This window comes from Gopherus flavomarginatus, chromosome 2 (genome assembly GCF_025201925.1).
Source record: "Gopherus flavomarginatus isolate rGopFla2 chromosome 2, rGopFla2.mat.asm, whole genome shotgun sequence".
Classification (NCBI taxonomy): Eukaryota; Metazoa; Chordata; order Testudines; family Testudinidae; genus Gopherus; species Gopherus flavomarginatus.
The window spans coordinates 301,393,519-301,412,984 of NC_066618.1; the positions used below are offsets into that span (position 1 = coordinate 301,393,519).

Consider the following 19,466-nt stretch of genomic DNA (forward strand, 5'->3'; position numbering starts at 1 on the left):
TCCCGACTGGCTTTGTGGGGAGCAGTTCCAGAGCAGCGCCCGGGGACTCCGTGACACCCCCATCCCTCAGTACAGTGCTCACATGCCCCCTGCTGTCCCTCTGCCTCGCCCCAGGCCCACACCCTGCTCTCACCGCTACCGAGAGAGGGCTAAGGCCCAGGGAAGATTCCAGGCAACATCTGGGAAGAGCCGTGTGCAGGGGACATCTGACCGGTGCAGCAGGAAGGTGGCACAAACACACCTGCCCCCATGGTGGGCACAGGGGAGGCTCCGGTTCAGAGGGACCCAGGTGCTCTGTGCTGGGAGGTTGCTTGGCAGCTGTGGACAGAGGGGGCAGTGGCTGCATCCTCCTCTGGCACCGTCTTGGGCATGGACAGCGCCAGCAGAGACGCAGCCTGGTCTCGGAGGAGGCATGTTGCGGGGCAGGGCAGCCAAAGGCCAGCGGGTGACAGTGGGCACCAGGAGGAGGTGGGAGCGAGGGCAGTGACGGAGCAACTTACAGCTACTGTCCTGCGACTCCCATTGCTCCGCCGTGGCTGGAAGCAGCATCTCCTCAGGTCAGGCCGTCAGTGCCTCAGCCCCGAGGCGGCTCTGCCAGGCCTGGGGCAACTTGGCCACCAACAGGGCTCTGAGTGGCAAGAGGTAGCCCATTGCTGAGCTCAGGATGGTCCCTCTTGCCTAGAAGTGGCACCAGCAACCCCCTAGCCCAGACAACGCTGCCCCCAAGCCCCTCCCCAGCTCACCTGAGGGGCCCTGGCAACTCAGCGTCTCCCCCGCCCATTGATCACTCGCCAGCACGTGGGGCGCTGGGTCCCCTCTAACCTACCTGCCTGGAGCAGCCCCTCACTGCCAGGGATGCTCAGAGCGGGGCAGCCAGAGCCCCCTGCGCCCCACAGGTGCCACCCCCTGGGCCTGACACCCAAGCTCCCCTCACAGACCCCCCAGTCACCAACCCCCTGAGGCCAGACACCCGAGCTCCCCCCACAGCCCCTGCAGGTGTGACCCCCCCCTGGGCCTGACACCTGAGCTTCTCCCACAGCCCCCGGTCCCTGAAGCCCCACAGGCATTTTCCCCACCCCCCCTCCAGCCAGACACTGACACACCCCTGCAAGTGTGACCCCCCTGCGCCTGACACCCAAGCTCCCCCCACAGCCCTGCAGTGCCCCCCCCACCAGATGCCCAAGCCCCTCGCTAGCTGACCCTGCCAGGCTGCAGGCCCCAGGAAAGGCCAGTGCCACCCACCCTGCACCGGCGGGCAGAGAGCACCCGGCGCACCCCGTGCTGGGAAAGGCAGGTCGCCGTGGAGACGGTTCTGTTTACAGCCAGAGGATTTGTTAGCGCTGAACGGCTGGGCCAGAGCAGAGCCCGCGGGGCCGCATGGGGGGGGGGTCAGTGCCCACAAGGGCTCAGGTGTCTGGTGGGGGGTGTCAGTGTCTGTGGGGGTGGGGTCAGTGCCTGCAGGGGCTCAGATGTCTGGTGGCGGGGGGGTCAGTGACCATGGGGTTTGGGGGGGGAGACATGGGCATCTGGCCTGTGGGGTGGGGCTCAGGCATCTGGCTTGTAAGGTCTGCAGGCAGTTGGGGGAGGCGGGGGGACGGACTTGGGTGCCTGGCCTGGAGGGGTGAGTGCTGGTGCTGGAGGGGGGACCTGGCCTCCAGCCTTGGGGGCCGTCCCTGCAGCAGCTGGGGGAGCTTTGAGCGCACCTGCGAGGATGAAGCTGGGAGGTCTGGCCAGGGGTGGGGGAAGTCCCTTTGGCTCCCCCCTGCAGGGGGACCCTCCTCCACTCCCTGAGGGCACCCCAGTCACAGGTCCCCTCCTCCCCTGGCCTGCTGTGCTGGCACCAGGGCAGCTATGGGTCCCCCTCCTCGGGAGGAACGGGGAAAGCAGCCCAGGGGGAGCATCTGCAGAGGTGAGGCAGGACACAGGCGAGGGGGGAGGACATGGTGCAATTGAACATTCAGGCTGACTCTCAGAAGGCTCCTGAGCACACGCTGGGGAAGGGGCTGCGCAGGGCAGGGCGGGGTTAGCGAGCGCAGAAGGGGTACTCGTGGAGAGATGGCCATGGAGGAAGAGCTGGGAACTCGCTGAACAGCAGGAAGGCCGATTTTAAGGGCCAGCACTGTTCTGGTACCGCCCCTGCGGCCAGTGAAGCCAGCACTGTCTGCCCCGCCCTTGCAGAAGCTCCCTGGCCCAGCGCCATGGACAGGGTGAATTCTCTAAAGAGAGGAGTGTCAGTCACAGATAAACTTTATTGGTGTAACGATACATTGCTATGCAGTCAGGGACTTGAACACGAAACTGGCCCCAGCTCCCTGCCCACGCGTGCAGGAGATGAGCCACAAGCTCTTGAAGCTGTGCAGGGGGACAGCAGCTGCGCCCTCCCCTTGGAGCAGGGGCTCCCTGCCAAGAGGCCAGCTATGCACTACTTGGGCCAGTGAACATAGGGGCAAAGGCAGGAGCGGGAATGCCAGGTTCTCGGAAGCCAGGCTGGGATCTGGTCCCATGGTTCCCGGCCCCATGGTTCCTGGCCAAGGCCCCCTCTCAGCCATGGATACAGGTCACATTTGCCCAGACTGAGTAACACCGTGGAGCTTGCTGTGCTCACCAGCCCTCTGCCCGGGCACCACTGCAGACACCCCCATGCAGGCCATGCTGAGCATATGGCAGGAGTCCAAACTGCTCTTCACGCTGATGGCCAGCCATGGCATGGCTCAGAGGCAAGCACAACTCTTCCACGAGCCCCCAAATGCTGTGAGCTCAAGCCAGAGCCGAGCCGAGCCGAGGCTGCGGCCCTCTAGCAGGGATGGTCAATGCACATGGTTACAGCCATGGCTCCCAGTGCTAGGGAGAGTGGCCTCCTTAGGCTACAGGTGAGTAAAACAGGATACTGAGGCAAGGTTCCCCACCCCACATCCTCCACTGGCCAGCAAGGCCCCTAGGCACACCCTGCCAGCTCAAGGAGGCAGATGGATCCTGCCAAGACAACTCTTACCAGCAGTGATGCAGGGGGACCTGCTGGCCCTTAAAGCACTGAGCTGGGCAGATGTGCTGAGCTGGCCGTCGAGCAATGCCCATGAGGATGGGTGAAGGGACAAAGCCCCACAGCGAAGGGGAGGCTCTGGGGGCAGCTGGCAGCCCCTTGGCTGGGCAGGCAGGGTTCCCCGCAGGGCTCTCTAACTGTAGGGAAAGCTATGGCTCACCCCAACGCCGTTCCTGGGTGGATTCCGGCAGTGAAGGGAGCTGGGGGACGAGCGCGCTCCGGTGGATGAGGCTGGTGCATGAGCCAGCAGCAGAACCAGGGGCCGCTACAGCTCCCTCTGCAGGTGTGAGGCTGGCAGGACACAGCTCCACGGGAAAGCTCCCGGAGCCCTCTCTGGCTGGCTGAGATCTAGGGGCCGTGACTGCGCTGGGCTGGCCCTCTCCAGAGAAGTTGGGCCCAGACCCTCTGCCAGCACATCTCCACTAGGGATTTGCAGCTATCCTGGTGCAACCTCCTGGGGGGAGGCCAGAGGAGGAGCTGCAGAGAGCTGGGCCTGGTGCTGCTGCTGCCCTCTGCAGACCCCATGCTAGTGCCAGGTCCTCCAGTGCCCATGAAGAGCTGGCTGCTCTGCACCCCCATCCTGCTTTGGCCCTGGGACAGCGTGTACTCATCCCTGGGGACAGAGGGAAGCCTGGCACCAGGCCCAGCAGCTGCACTAGGAGGGCCAGTGCTAGGGAACCGGTCAAGGGAGACAGAGGGGAGGATGCAGTTAAACCATAGCATGAGTCAGAGTCAACAGGGCTGAGCTCCCAAGACGAGCCACGGAAACAGGCTCTGCAGCCCTCCTGGAGAGTGGAGCAGGCTCCTGGCAGCCACCACCGCCCACCCCATGCACACTCTTGCCAGGCTGATGCCAAAAGTCATCTGTGGTTTAAAAACAAACCAACCAACCAACCAGCCCCACTGGCCTCAGCTCCATCTCCCAGCCAGTTCGTTTGCACAGGGGAGCAGCGCTCAGCATGGGGCGGCAAGGCGCCTACTACAGCCTTGGAAAAGAGCAAACTGAGTCCGTGAGGTGAGCAGGAGCCAAGCAAGCAGCCCAAAACAGGGAGCAGGCCAGTGACGTGGGGGGAGGGTGGGTCACCAACAGTTCTGAACGAGGAGATCCAGGAGGCGAGGATACCCTGCCCTGCACCCTGCTGCTGCTATGGCCGGACGGAGTTTGCTGGGTGGCCATCGGTAAAGGAAAGTGCCCGAGGATCAGCCTGCCCTGCTTCAGAGCCAGCAGGACAGGACATCAGTGCAGCCAGCAGATCAATTCCTAAAGTGCATTGAAGCATCTCAAAGGCCCTGCACGAGCGTCTGGCAAGCTGGAGCCCAGGCCGGCAGTGAGAGCGCGGCCTCTGCTGACCAATCACGCAGCACGTGTCTGGAGGTAACGGGCTCTTGGGCAGCACCTGCAGCTAGAGGACATCTGCAGCCCAGAGGCACTAGCTGCTTTCCACACGCAGTGCAGTGGGGCAGGTGCTGGGGCACTCTGGAGCCCCCAGTGCCGAAGAGCAGAGCAGTGCTGCAGGCTCTGTGCATGGGGTAGTTCACATAACAGCCAGGGCTGGCCCATCCTCGATGCTGATGGACTGGAGACTGGAAGGCTGGCTCAGCAGGGCTGAGTACTTCTTGGAGCTCATCTGGACACTCACATGCAGATAACCTGCACCCTGCAAACAAGCACAGCTGTCACAGCTCTGCCCAACATGCTTTGGGGTAGCACAGCTGGCTGCAGCTGAGCCGGGCACCCCGCCCCTGGCGCATGCCAGCTGGGGCTCCACAGAGACTGGCCAAGGCCAGGCAGTCTCAAGTCCCTCTCAGAAGGGGTGACACCTTCACAAGTTTCAATTCAACAAGGGCCAGGTCCTGTGCTCCCAGTGCCCACCAGGGCTAGTAGCTCTGCTCTCATTACCCGTGACTCTGTGTGCAGTCACGCTTTGCGGGCAGGGGACAGCCAGGATCCCGCCCCGCTTGGCACATCCCTGCCAGCCGAGTTCACACACCTGTCCTCCTCGATATTGCTGCTTTCCTTGTCATAGGCATCCATGCTCCCCTCCTGGTCGTCTTCACCGAGATCCATGTCCAGCTCGTTTCCTGACTCCGAGCGAGGGTACGTGGACCCACTGGAGACACAAAGGGAAGCAGTGAGCACAAGCCAGCTCCCCACGGCTAAGGCACAGCCCCATCGGCACCAGTCTAAGGCACTGGCCTCCCGTTGGGAATCCTGCCTGTGCTGAGCAAGGGCTCCCAATCTGGCCAACTCAACCCCCCAGAGGGTGGAGGGAGGAAGAGCTAGCTGCAGGGACCCTCCCTGTGGGGGGCCGAGCAGTGATGCCATTTGGCGAGGGAGGGTCAGGCTGCCAGGTGGACGGCTCTCCTGGGGCAATGCCCTCTTCTCAAACAGCTTCAGGGGAGCCACGTGCAGCTGCAGCCTATGGCTCCCATCCACTGTATGTCAGTTTGGAAGTGAAGCTGTATGCTGCAGGCAGATCGAAGGGGTCTGGCTGCTCTGGGAAAGCCGTGCTCCCCTCTTGCTGGCTGAGGAGGGGAGTGGAGTGAAGCATTCCCTCTAAGTTTTCCCACCCACGTGTGGAATGAATTTTGTCATGTACACCTATATGGAAGTAGTGTGTGACATGACCCTGTGTGACATCACCTCATGTTGGTGCTCATAACAAAATTCACGTGGTGGGGGTGGGGCTGAGGGGTTCAGAGTATGGGAGGGGGCTCAGGGCTGGGGCAGCGGGTTGGGGTGCGAGGGCTCCATTTGTCGGTGCGGACTCTGGGGATGAGAGGTTTGGGGTGCAGGCTGCCTTAGGGCTATGGCAGGGAAACAGGACTCCCCTCAGCTCTCTCTCCCTGTGGCAGCACAACCATGCAGTTTACAGGGCAGCTCTAGCTCAGGGCACTGCCGGGGGGTGAGGGGGCTCCCCTCCAGGAAGCACAGCTTTCAGACAGGTCACACTTCCCCACGGCCCTGCAGCCTGACCTGATGGAGCGGCAGGTGAAGAAGACAATCCTCTTCAGCCTCTTATTGTAGAAGAAGTAGTTGAAGGACCAGAGGCTGCCCTCCTCGCCGAAGGGGTCTGAGTCCAGGTCTGGGTTGTAGCTGCAAAACCAACAGGGGAGGGGTGAGAAACGCCCTGCCTACAGCTGCCTGGGCAAGAAGGGCTCCCAGCGCCCAGACTCTCACTCAGTCCAGGCACGCTGCTCACTCTGGCCTGACACAAGTGTGACAGAGCAGAACTGACCCTTGGCACCTGGTGGGCAGAGCACAGCACAAATGGTAATAAACCAGACACCTCCCCAGCACAACCCGCAAGGCAGGCAGGTGCCAGGATCAATGTTGTGCAGGGAGACACTGAGGCAGACTGTTAGCCCACCAGGCCAGCAGCCCCAGGCAGAGTCAGGAGTGAAGCAGTCAGCTAGCTCAGCAGCAAGCTCATGGTGTGCCCGGGGGGTAAGGTGAAGGCATGGGATCGTCCCTTTTATCTGCCTTGGCAAAGAGACACTGTGACGAACTGGGAATGTTCTTAATGTTTCCCCTGAATACTGTGTTGGTGCCTCAGTGTCCCCTATGCAGTTCTTAATATCTAGGTGGTGGGATAAGGGTGTGTGATTGCTACAGAGCAAAGGGCCACTGCACCTAAATGCCTGACGCTCTGTCTCCTAGCAACTGATGGCCTGGGCCCCTCCTCCGCAAATATGCCAGCTGAAGGTGTTGGAGACAAAGGGATCAGGTGACCTCCTGGCCCGGGAAAGGGCTGAGCAGAGAGGAGGGGCTGGAGGGGGCTGTTAGTCTGGAGCTGGCTGGGGACGAGGAGTGAAGTGCAGACGTGGGGGGGTCTGGCTCACTGCCCCCCAGAATGGACCTGGCCAAGGGGTCCGGTTCGCTGTATCTACAAGCTCTGTTTTAGACCCTGTTCCTGTCATCGAATAAACCTCTGTGTTACTGGCTGGCTGAGAGTCACGTCTGACTGCAAAGTGGGGGTGCAGGACCCTGTGGCTTCCTCAGGACCCCGCTGGGGCAGGCTCACTGTGGGAAGTGCACGGAGGGGCAGAGGATGCTGAATGCTCCAAGGAGAGACCCAGGAGGTGAAGTCGTGTGAGCTTCTTGTCCTGAACAAGTCTGCTCCGAGGGAGAGGAGGCTCCCCAAAGTCCTGACTGGCTTTGTGGGGAGCAGTTCCAGAGCACTGCCTGGTGACTCTGTGACAGACCTCTATAGGCAGGCCACACCAGCATCGGCAGGACATCCCCCACATCCACGACTGGCCATGCTACATGGGCCCAGCCTTGAGGAAGAGCCCCTGCCCTGTACTCCCCAGTGGCGCATGGCCTGGCTGCTCCTATGCAGAGCGGGCCGCTCTGGGGCTTGGGGCTGCCCTATGCCGAGTGGGCAGGCAGAACAGACCTGTAGATGTCACACTCCGAGAGACAGATCTCCTCATCCACAGCATCCCACAAGTGAGGCTTCAGGGCTTTGAAGTCCTCCCGGACCGCTGAGAACAAGCTACAATTCACAGCATTCACCACCTGGAGGAGACCGAGACACATGGGAGTCAGGACCCTGCAGCTTTCCAGAGAGAAGCAGGCAGCCCCTCCCCAGGGACTCTGGGCTGTGTCTGTCAATGCCTGGGACAGGGCCCAGCTCCTCTGCTCTGGGGAGGCCAGACGGGAGCGTCCAGAGAGTCCGGAAGGGTGGGTTTGGAACACTGGCCGGCCCCGAGGGCAGGGCCAGATTAATGCAGGGGCTTTAGGGGCTGCAGCCCAGGGCCTCGGGCTAAGGAGGGCCCTGCAAAAATAAATCCATAGTTACAGACAATTCAGCGGTCATCAACCCGTCAATCGCAATCGACTGGTCAATCCTAGAGCCTCTGCCAGTCGATCGTGATCTCCGGGCCGCTAAAAGTCCCGCAGTGCAGCAGGGCTCACACAGGCTGCCTGCCTGCATGCCATGGCCCCACGCCGCTCCCAGAAGTGTCTGGCTGCTGGTGCATCTCTGCAGCTCCGTGTGCTGCCCCTGCCCCCAGCACTGCCCCTGTGGCTCCCATTAGCTGGGAACCGGCCAATGAGAACTGCGGGGGTGGTGCTTGCAGGCAGCACACTACACTGTCCCCCTCCCCCCAGGGGTGTGCAGAGATGTGCCAGCAGCAGCGTGGGGCCATGGCACGCAGGCAGATAGCCTGCCTGGGCCCTGCTGCACCACTGGCCCAGGAGCCGCCTGTGGTAAGCGCCTCCCAGCCGGAGCCTGCACCTCGCACCCCTTCCTGCACCCCCAACCCCTTCCCCAGGTCAGAATCCCCTCCTGCACCAACCCCCTCCCCTCGCCCTCTTCTGCACCCCAACACTCTGCCCCAGCCTGGAGCCCTCTCCTGCACCCAAACTCCCTCCCAGAAAGGAACTACTATAACAGCTGTTCTGTTAGGCAATTTGGAAACAGCAACTATATTCTACATGTTCTAAGACTGAAATGTAACCACAGAACATCGTTATGTTAATTAAAAGGCAAGTTTAGTATAGTGATTATAGCCTCGATGCCATAATTGCGATCATTTTGTTTGAAATTAGGAAAGAGCTTTGTATACAGGGGTCCCACAAAATTCTAACATCCCCGGGACAATAGGAGAGTTAATCCAGCCCTGCCCAAAGGCTCACTCCTCTGAGCGGGAAGGAGCCGTTGTTTCCCATGCCACACGCGGGAAGCAATAAGCTAACAGCTTTGGCAAAGCCCTCATTAGTCACCCAGCCCTGTCCACGAAGGGGAAGCTGCTGCCAGGGTACTCTTGCGATGGGAGATGTGATGAAGTGGGATTGTTCTTAATGTTTCCTCTGAATACTGTGTGGGTGCCTCAGTTTCCCCATGCATTTCTTAAGGTGGGACAAGGGGGTGTAATTATTGCAGAGCAAAGGGCCAGTGTACACAAATGGCTGATACTTTGTCTCCTGGCAACTAATGGCTGGGGCCCTTCCCCCCTACAAGGTGATAGCTAAATGTGTGGGAGAACAAAGAGATCAGGTGACCTCCTGGCCTGGGAAAGGGACAAAGCCTAGAGGAGGAGGGAACTGGAGGGTGAGTCAGTTGCTGAGGACGTGGAGTGAGGTGCAGACTTGGTTGTCTGGATCACTGCCCCCCACAGGAACCTGGCTGAGGGGTCCTAGCTGTACCTACAAGCCCTGCTTGGGACTGTGTTCCTGTCGTCTAATAAACCTTCTGTTTTGCTGGCTGGCTGAGAGTCATGGCGATCTGCAGGATGTGAGGGTGCAGGGCCCTGACTCCCCACACTCCGTGACAGGAGGAAAAACAGGAGTCTAACCTAGAACACAAGTGTGTGTGTGGAACAGATGCAGAGCAATGAGCATGCAGTGTTAGATTCAGGGAAAACGTGTGGAGAAGCAGGAGAAATGCATTGTGGGGCAATAGAAGCAGAGGTGGGGTGGTTGGACCTGCCACAGGATCCCATAGGCGCCAGTTCACATGGCTGCAGCTGGCTCCCCTGAAGCTGTTTGGGAAGAGGGCACTGCTCCAGGCAGAGGAAGGAGGCCTCCCACCAGCAGGCACGGCTCTGGGCACTCTCCTCTCAGTCAGGACGGAGCTCTGCCCTCTCCTCAGTGTGGTGTCTGGAGAGCTGGGCAGGGAAACCCACAGTCTGGGTGGCTTTCAAAACACTGGAAAATGCTCAAACCCAGCTCCTGCCTCTACCCAACTAACACCACCACCAGACCCTCCCCCGCACCACACACACACACACACACACAAAACAACCCCACCACTGTGAAACAACCCAGCCCAGCTGGCACAGCCTGGGGAAGTCAAAACCCCACCCACAGGCACAGTGTCCCCTAAAGGAGAAGGACCAGACAGGCCATGCTTATTTTACGTGGGAAGTGCTCAGATTTTGTGGTGACAGGCAGCAGGACAGATCTTGACACCCTGCATGGGACGGGGGAGAACTTTGCTCCAGGGGCTGAAAGGACAGAAGAGGAGGTTGTCTCACTGGGCGGTGGGTCTGGAGGAGGCAGAGCATCTCACAGGGAAGGGTCTGGCTGCAGCCCCTCTCGGAGCGGATGGGCCTCAGAGATCTAAACCCCGCTGGCTGGAGCCCTGGGGTCCCTCACCACAGTGAGCTGGAGGGAGCCCCGTCTCGGCTGCTCTCAGAAGGGCCCCGCCAAGCTTCACGGAAAGGAGCACTCGGACCCGAGCCAGCAGGGGCTGCTGGCTCTCGTGCAGAGTTGGAGGGAGCCTATCCCATACCCAGTTGAGGCTCGGCTCCCTGCTGAACTCGTGGCTCTTGGCAGCACTGAAGTCGTAGTCAGGCCGGAAGGACTCGTTGAGGGTAGCGATCAGGTAGAAGAGGGTCTTGCGGCTGCACTTGTCACTCAGGGGCCCCTCCTCGTCTCCACTCTGACTTTTACTGAGCCTGCACACACAAGACAGCTAGGCAGGCAGCTGCTACCAGCTGCCCAAAGGCAACACACCAGAGGAAGGCCCCCGGCAGCCCCATCCCACACACTGGGACAGGAATCCTACGGGAAACAGCCTCAGCCCCAGGGATATTGCCAGAACCCAGCGAACAGGGCTCAGACACGCCCCAGGATGGCACACTGGCAGGGACACTCCCCAGTGGGGACGTGCCAGACGGCCCTAACCAAATGCACACACAGGTACAGGAGGGAATGCACACGCACATGCACACCCACCTTAATCCATGGGCAGCTAGAGTGCGCAGCTTGACATGAAGAGCCCTTCACCTGCACAGAGGGCTGGCCCGGGAGATCACCAGTCCCAGCATGCACTGCTGCATCTCAGCCCCAGAGAGCACTAACTCCAGGCTGCCTGTCCACACTGGGGTGAGGCCAGATGCAATGCATGGGGCATCCTGGGGCCACCACCCCTCCCTCAGCGGGCTTTTGCCCCAGCCCATTGCTACCTCTTGTGCAGGGCCCACTGAAGCGTGCAGAGGTCCCTAGTAACTCCCCGCAGAAGTCCTGCGCCGCCCCATGCCCAGCCCAGAGTGGAGGGCTGACATACCTGCTGGGGCTGATCCCCGTGGTCTGAGGGGGTGACAGGGCTTCAAGAACATGTGGCTGGCCCTCCTGGCAGAACTGCTTAAACATGTGCTTGTCATCGCCCGCCATCTTACATGAGTAACTCTCGATCCTGCAAAGAGACAACACCGAGTGTGACGCCCACCGGGGAGCAGTGCAACAGGCCCCTGGGCCCACGCCTGCTCCTCAGAACAAGCATGATAAGCGAAGGAGCAATGCTGGGTGCCCAGCCCCAGCGCAGACAGAGCTCACCCCTCACAACACCAGCACTGAGTGCTTAGAAAGGACAGGCCAACAGGAGCAGAGACATGTCCAGTACAGACACAGGGGGTTGGAAATCCCCCAAGGCAGCTGTCCTGGCTCTGCTCAGAGCTACAGGGACTGCGGTTTCAGAGAGATGTAAATGTGAGCCCCACAGCACCCTGCAGAACTGCCTGCTGGGGCTGGAGCAGTGGTGGGCTGAGCAGGATCCAGCAAATATTCTCCACAAACTCTGACCAGGAACATGCCCACGAGCTGTTCTAAGGAGCTCCTGTGTGCCCCGGCACGCCCTCCACCCCACCCCTGGCCTGCCTCGCCAAAGGTACAGAACGAGGGGCAGGAAACCCAGCTGATCACTGCAGCATCAGGATCAAAGCAGGGTTCTGCCCACACCAGGGAGTTTGTCTGCTGCCAGTAACATTGTCAGAAAAGGACTTCCCAGCCAGTGCTGGAAATGATTTGATGGCCACGCTGCACCCAGGACTGAGCCACCCCGCACACACCTCCCCCAACAGGCTCAGTCCCTCTGCACTGGCAACTAGCCAGTGTTACCTCTGGTTCAGGGGCACGATGACTGATCAGCCGTTGCCACTGACCTATCGGTTCCAGGTGCAACAGAGCAGACGCGCCGGGCAGGGCCCCTCCAGTCTTGGCTGGAACCCCCTCCTGGGAGAGCTTGTGGGTCTCATTCCCCAGGTTCTGCTGAGGTGAGGTGGAGGGATAGCTCAGTGGTTTGAGCACTGGCCTGCTAAACCCAGGGTTGAGAGTTCAATCCTTGAGGGGGCCATGGGGGGAAGAACCACAACTGCCACATAGTCAGGGACAGTATTTAGTCCTGCTCGTGAAGGCAGGGGGCTCAACTGGATGACCTTTCAAGATAGACAGGAGTGGCAAGGAGGCATCATACAGCTCCCTGTGCATGGACCTGGGCTTTGCTGAGCCCACCCACGTCTTCCCAGCAGAAGGGGATGCCTGGGGGAGGCAGAAATGCAATGGGGGAGGAGCACCGAAACAACCCAGGGAAACAGAGGAGTGGGCTGGCCTGGCAGCAGCATGGGTCTTTGGGGCCATTTGGTCTTGCTCCCTGGCCCAGCTGAGGCTGGAGCACTATGGAGGCAGCCAACTGCCCCGGGGCAAAGGGAAAGAGAAAGCAACCCCTGGTGACTACTGATGGGCTCAGGAGGCTGCCAAGCCACCCGGGGCAGGGGGAGCTGCTTTGTGGTGCCATACAGAAGAGGGGAATGGATTTGGAGTGCATTCTTCCTCCTGCGCCCCATCCCCACTCAAGAGAGGAATTAACAGTTCAGAAATCAGTCTCAGGCCAGGACTATGCCGATAAAATTAGATCTCAGCAACCCTGCTCCAGGCTGTGAAGCTTCTGTGCCTGGCATGCTGTAGTGAGGTCGGGCTAACTTCTGGTCAGGACGTGGAAGAACTCTCCCATCGACCTAGCTACCATCTGTCAGAGGGGGATTACCTCTACTGAAGGGTTCATGCCAGGGCATGGTGGGCACAGCTGCAGTGCCCTAACTGTGCCGTTGTAGCAGCTGCCGCCGTGTAGACATGGCCTCAGAGACATGCCACTGCCAGGGCCCCAACACCGAGATGGGTCACACCTCCCATGTTCCTGGCTCCTACACGCCACTTCTTCCTGTTTGCCTTTCTATTGTGTGCGCCAACAGGCTAAGAAGTCTCACTTCTGTTTCTTGCCACTTCCTGGATGTGGTGTCTGGGCTCCAGAGGGGTGGGGGAAGGGTTGTTAGGCAGACTCATCCACTGTCATCTGTTCATGGACACATTCCTACAGGCCCCCCTAGAAATCCTGGGCAGATGTCCCCCCGGCTCCCCTGTGAATGAGCTGCCCACACTGACGGCATCATTAGGGCAGGGTAATTGCAGCCTCCAGTCAGTTACAGCCAGGCCCTGCCAGGGCTCTGAGCCGCTGCCCAGGAGGTGAGCAGGAGCAGGAAGTGTGCTACTGGGGCTTGCAGGCAGGATGTGAGATGGTTTGCAAACCCCGACTCTTAGACTGTGCCCTCAGTTAAACCAAATCCACACGGACTAAGCCTTTCGGGAAGGGCAGGAGACCCAGTACAGGGCAGGGCTTTCTCCCTCCCAACTCTGCAGCATGTGCTCCACCAGCAGCATGGACAGAGGCAGAGAAGACAGATATAGTTCTGTCCAGCTCCCATGGCTCCCACAATCGGCTAGAACAGAAGAATGCAATCACACTTCCCACAGGACAGCAGCAGCCTACACTATAGGACACACAAGAGCTGCTGGCCTCAGGGTCACACTGAAAAAGAAGTGGGGATTGGGGCACATTCTGGGGAATGTCTGCAGCACCCTCTCGACCACTCTGCCCTTCTCTGGCTGCTGTCAGCCAAGAATGCCAGCTCTTTTTGAAGTGCTCGAAAAGCCCAATGCTAAGAGAGCGCGTGGAAAACACACACACCCACATCCACCATGCCTGGGCGAGCTGGGAAATGGATTCACTTCAGCCTTGTCTCTCTCAACCAGCAAAAGCAGGAACTGACCCGGTCAAGCTAACCGGGTTTCAATGCCATTTAAAAAGCCCTCAGCATGTGTTAGAGTTCTGCGAGGTGCAGTTTCATTTCACCGATGCATGCTCCAATACAGACACAGCCCGAGCCTGGGCTGGAGCCTCATGTGTGAGCAGCCACAATCAGAAACAGACTATGTGATGGAGATTCTGAGCAAACCTGGCCTGCCAGGCAATGCCAGCCAGCCCCACAGTCAATGAGAGCTCGACTCCCAAATATCACATTCCTGGCCAACTATCGGTCTCAAATAAAGCCCAAAACCTGGAATGCCGATTCAGGAAACTCCCCAAATGAGCTCACCCCATGCGAGACTGCCTGGAGTCCTCCTCGGTCCAGAGAGAAAGGCAATCACCAAGCCCACAGAGAGAATCAAGGTCAGGACTGGCAATGGAACCCAGGAGTCCTGACTCCTAGCTCTTTGCTCGAACCAGTGAGCAATCAATGGGGAAGCAACGCTAGCCTGCTAAACAAAGGGGCATGTCACTGTCAGACACCCACTAGCTGTGGGTGAGGGGCACTCTCCTACTCTCAAGCTGACCCCCTCAGGCCCACAGCACTGACCAAGGAAAAGCCCATACAGAGCTGTGGTCTGGCTGCTCTGTCCTAGCGGTCTACAGCTGAGAGGCCTACCAGCCTAGATGCCCAAGGCTGCTGTAAGGATGAGCCTCTGCTGGGCCCAGAGAACTGCCACCACCTCCTCCTGTTCCACAACATCACTGTCCCAACACAGGCCTTGCACAGCTCATGCTCCACAGCTGATGGGGGTGTGATGAGCACAGGCCAGTCCAGCCACTGTCTCAGCCTGGTCACACTTGTGCAGCCGGCCAAGAATGGAAGCCACTGGCCGACTGGCTCCATTCTCGCGGCTCAGAACATCCTGCCTGGAGAACAGACGTCTCTTCACAACACAGACACACCAGACTGAGGGTAAGTGAATCTCTCCAGTGGGTGGAACAACACAAAGAGAGGAAGTGTGCAGGGCCAGTGAGAGCACAAGAACCAGAGCCTGGGAACCCACGGGCACTGACCTACCCCCAACCCTACACTGCAACCCCACAGCTTGCATATGTGCTGCAGAAACCTCCGCCCAAGTGTCTAGGACCCAGGTCGCTGCTCATAAGCTTGAAGAGGAGATGGACTGGCACCTCTGCTCTGCCTTCCCCACACCCACACTTAGATGGGACTCTGAAAGGAGACACCCAGGGGCTAGAACACAGGTGCTCAGGCTGGCCTCTGCTGAGCCAATGGCCAGTGAGTCCTCAGGTGAGTGGCCTTGGAGCAACTTCCAGCCACTCTCCCAGGCTAAGTGGAGAGAGGCCCAGCCAAGTGTCTCACATCACTGCTGTTTACGACTCCTGTAAACATGCCTGGAGAGCAAGTGCGGGATGTGCCCAGCCTCCTTCCCAGCTTTCCTCCAACAGGAGCAGGACCTCCCAGCTAAACAGCAACACTGTGGCAGGCAGAGGCACTAAGGACAGGGGAGCACAGCAGTAGCCTTTTGTTCCCACATCTGGGATCCCTAGACCAGGGGTAGGCAACCTGCGACACATCAGCTGATGTTCAGAGGCACTCACACTGCCACTGGACCAGGGCGCTCTGCATTTTAATTTAACTTTACATGAAGCTTCTTAAAACATTTTAAAAACCTTACTTACTTTACACACAACAATAGTTTAGTTGTACATTATAGACTTAAAGAAAGAAACTTTCTAAAAACGTTATAAGGTATTATCGGCACGCCAAACCTTAAATGAGAGTGAATAAATGAAGAAGTGGCTCAGCACTTTTTAAAGGTTGCTGACCCCTGCCCTAGACTGAGATGGAAGGCTCAGCCTAGAGGCACCGTGCCCTGCACTGCACTGCGTGTAAGGTGGGGTGACTGACTCCCTTCCCCTCCCACCCACTCAGAACAGAAGCAATTCTGGTGGGTGGGACTGTCACTGGAAGCTGAGCTGACGCTCCCTAGGGTGACTGTGGAAAGCCTGGAAGCAGACAGCTGAGCTGTGTGTGCCCCGAGACCCCAAAGCCCATGGCAGGTTGGAACTTCACAGACCGCTGGGCAGAGGCAAAGAGCAAAGGGCTGTAAGGTCTACACCGTCTATTCCGCCCCTGCCCCCACCAGCAGCAGCAATTACTTGGACACACCATTCGATGCTCTTCCACTCACCCTGTCAGTACAGTGCCTAGTGCCTTGGTGACTCTAGCTTCAAGTGTTTCACTGGGGGGCTCCCTCCCAGCTGCTCCTGGCGGGGGGCCGCTCCTCAGCTGAACAGACCTCACTGCCAGAGCTATCCAGCTTGTCTGGCCCCCTTCGGGGGGGCTTTCTGCACCACAGGAAGGGCACAAAGAGAGGTGGCTCAAGTCCCTGGGGAAGCCCAGCAGGAAGCTTTGACAACACTCACCTGCCAAGGATGTGAGCATCTCCCGTCTCCACTGTCAGCTGAGAGTTTATTGCTTCAAAACTTGAGTTCTCTAACAGCTTCATTGTCCCACCTTCGGCTCCAGAGCGACTCCCACTGCCACGGCTGCTGCAAAGCTGGTACTGCCTAGCACAGAGAGACAGGTTCCATCAGCTCCCCATCCCAAGAGCAGCACAGCAGGACTGCGGACAAGGCGAGAAGGGCCCTGATTCCTAGGGAGCCCAGCCCCTGAAGCATGGAATGGGTTTGCCTAGTCTGGCAGTGGGGTGATAAACCAGCACAAAGACAGGCAGGGGAGGCAGCGGTCAGGAGGCAGACGCCCTGCTACGTGGGACAAACAAGAACAGATCTCACCGCCAGGCAGCCTCCCAGGCTAACCCCATCGCACACTGCTGCATCCCACTCCCAGGTGACTGAGGTACCAGCAAAGGGCAAGCTGCCCTGCAGCTCTCCACATCCACCCACCCAACAGTGTCCCACCCCCAGCAACGGGCTCCTTGCCAGCATCCAGAGCTTACACTCCACAAGGGGGCGGGGGTATAAATTCCCCCTTCACACCCTAAGGCCAGTTCTCCCACCCCAACCCACAGGAATCATTTCCTCCAGTTCGGCGAGAGTCTGTGCTTTGTGAAGCTACCCCTGAATCACTCAGCAAGGGGGACCTATTCCACCCAACGCTCCAATATAAGAATGGCCAGACTGGGTCAGACCAAAGGTCCATCTAGCCCAGTATCCTGTCTGCCGACAGGGGCCAATGCCAGGTGCCCCAGAGGGAATGAACAGAACAGGGAATTTCATGACAAGTTCTCCCTGTTTTAAAGCACCACGCTTCCACATAAAGGAGTCACCTCCTCTCTAGGGTGAAAGGTCCTTTTATTATTCTCCACAGAGGCAACACTGCAGCTAAACAAATTCACCTCCATGCCCAACAGACCAACCCGAGTGACCACTGGGCACAAACAGAGGACAATGCTTTCATCATGGCCGAACCACCAGCCCACGCCAGGTGCACATCTGCTCCCAAGTATGCGCCCATCCCTCGCACAAAGCAAGGCTGCAGGAATTTTTGTACCAGGACAGCGTCTTGTGCCTAGACACTGCCTGCACTAGGATCCTAAGGGAGAGGGTCCTCACAACCAGCCCTGCAAAATCAGAGGCACAATGAGCCCTCCCATGCTCACCCCCACCCCAACATCACCACAAAAGACTGAAGAAACAGATTTGAAGGAATCACTTTGCCAACCATGTGCTGCCTTGGCAGCCCCCACCCCCCATTCACCATCTGCATCAGCAGCCTCCCTGGAGCCCTCAGTGGCTGGTCCCTTTGTTCACAGTCCCTAAAAGGCCCCTTGTGTGCATTCCCCCACCCCTGCACCAACCCGATTTCCATACACCGGTGCTTTTCAAACCACGAGTTGTAGCCCAGTACTGAGGAATGTCAGGCACTGGGTCGTGGTGGCTCTGGCCAGCACCGCCAACCAGGCCATTAACAGTCTCATCGGTGGTGCTGCCCAGGTAAAGCAGGCTAGTCCCTACCTGTTCTGACACTGCACTGTGCCCCAGAACCAGCCAGCAGCAGGTCTGGCTCCTAGGCATTGGGGCCACGGGCTCTGCACGCTGCCCCCACTCCAAGCACCAGCTCTGCACTCCCATTGGCTGGGAACCGGTCAATGGGAGGGGGCGCCTGTAAGCAAGAGCCACGCAGAGCTGCTTGCGTGTCTCCCCTAAGAGCTGGACCTGCTGCTGGCTGCTTCCAGCATACAGCGCGGTCTGCGGTGCCAGGACAGGCAGGAAGCCTGCCCTTGCACCCCTGCTGCGCCACTGACCAGGAGTCGCCAGAGGTTAGCCCACACCCCGGTCCTCTGCCCCAGCCCTGAGCTGTCCCCAAACCTACAGCCTCTTCCTGCACCCGAAACCCCTCATCCCTGGCCCCACCCCAGAGCCCTGACCCCCTCCTGCACCCCAAACTCCTCATCCTGGGCCCCACCGCAGAGCCTGCACTCCCAGCCCAGAGCCCTGACCCCCTCAGTCCCAGCCCCACCCTGCAGCCCTCACCCCCACACCACAACCCTCTGCCCCAGCCCTGCACTCCTCCCACACCTGAAACCCCCCATCACCAGCTCTGTTGGGCTGCAGGCATCAACAATTTTCTTCAACTGGGTCACCAGAAAAAGTTTGAAAACCACTGCCACACACCCAAGTCCCCAACCTCCATCCATATGCACTCATCAGCACCTCCATCCCTGTCTCCAGCTTCTCCGCACCCCCTGCGGCCACTTGGTGCCCATGAACCACATGCAGCCAGCCCCACTGCAGCCCTCCCATGCAGCCCCCAGATTCTCAGAGACCAAACATCATGCCCCTATTTTCTCCACCCCATACTGGTGCACCCCACCCCCATTCCCTGCAGTGCCCGGCGCAGTGGGAAGGGCAATGGACAGTCCCCATCCCCCGGGGGGGTGTCTCTGATGGAGGCCCCCAGCCTCACTGCCCCCACTACAGCCCCTCTCTCTGTTCTGGCTCCGTCCCCCGTCTGGCTTCAGCTGTAACCAGCCAAAATGCTCCTGGAAGTGGCAGGGCAGCCCCAGCAAAGGGCCTTGTCTCCAAAATTCGCTCCCTATGGGGCCTTTAAGGGCACATTCCTAAGGGCCTTTGGTTGAGATGGCAGCTGGAGAGGGCTCTGGGTCTCACTCCTCAAGGCTGCCAGACAGAGACCTATTTCCATCTAGGGCAGTTTCACCCCGGATGGGCTATGTCTGAAGTATATGCACTTTGTTAGACTCCGTGAGGGGATCCCCAAAATCCCTGCTGGCTACTAAGGAGAAGTCCCTGCTTAAGAGCCCTGTGCCCCACCCTCTCTCCAGCTGGGGCCTGCTGCACCATCCTGGCCTGTAACAGGAGAGGTTGTAAACCAGCAGCAGCAGGGACATGCCAGGGCTTTCTGGAAGCAGTGTTCCCTTACAGGACTACTCTGGGAGGCAGGGCCACGCCACTGCCACAGATACAGGGAGCCAATCTGGTTTCAGATAGGAGTGTCGGAGATAAGCCCTTGCAGAAACGTCCTTGGGAGCAGGGAGGGGACTGAGGGCCAGCTGATAACAGAAGTAGCTAGGTGGCTGAGTCCACCCCAGGCTCCAGGGACGGAA

The 19,466-nt window shown here is 59.3% G+C and overlaps 2 protein-coding genes across 4 annotated transcripts in view; both read right to left on the minus strand.

The window, feature by feature from the left end:
* Positions 1-677, minus strand: part of WDR97 (WD repeat domain 97) — an 88,144-nt gene extending 87,467 nt beyond the window's left edge. Inside the window, exon 1 of the mRNA XM_050939482.1 lies at positions 501-677. Within this exon, the coding sequence (XP_050795439.1) occupies positions 501-549 (49 nt within the window). The 5' untranslated portion in view covers positions 550-677. The remainder of the gene's footprint in view (positions 1-500) is intronic.
* Positions 678-3,457: 2,780 nt separating this feature from the next.
* Positions 3,458-19,466, minus strand: part of MAF1 (MAF1 homolog, negative regulator of RNA polymerase III) — a 36,421-nt gene continuing 20,412 nt past the window's right edge. For 2 of the 3 annotated variants that reach the window (XM_050939460.1, XM_050939462.1), the window contains exons 2-8: positions 16,303-16,446; positions 11,059-11,187; positions 10,282-10,447; positions 7,441-7,562; positions 6,018-6,137; positions 5,032-5,151; positions 3,458-4,698 (exon numbers count right to left, since the gene is read on the minus strand). In XM_050939460.1, coding sequence (XP_050795417.1) covers positions 4,677-4,698; positions 5,032-5,151; positions 6,018-6,137; positions 7,441-7,562; positions 10,282-10,447; positions 11,059-11,187; positions 16,303-16,385 — 762 coding nt within the window. In that variant the 5' untranslated portion in view covers positions 16,386-16,446 and the 3' untranslated portion in view covers positions 3,458-4,676. The remainder of the gene's footprint in view (positions 4,699-5,031; positions 5,152-6,017; positions 6,138-7,440; positions 7,563-10,281; positions 10,448-11,058; positions 11,188-16,302; positions 16,447-19,466) is intronic. The other variant, XM_050939461.1, reaches the window with a different exon arrangement.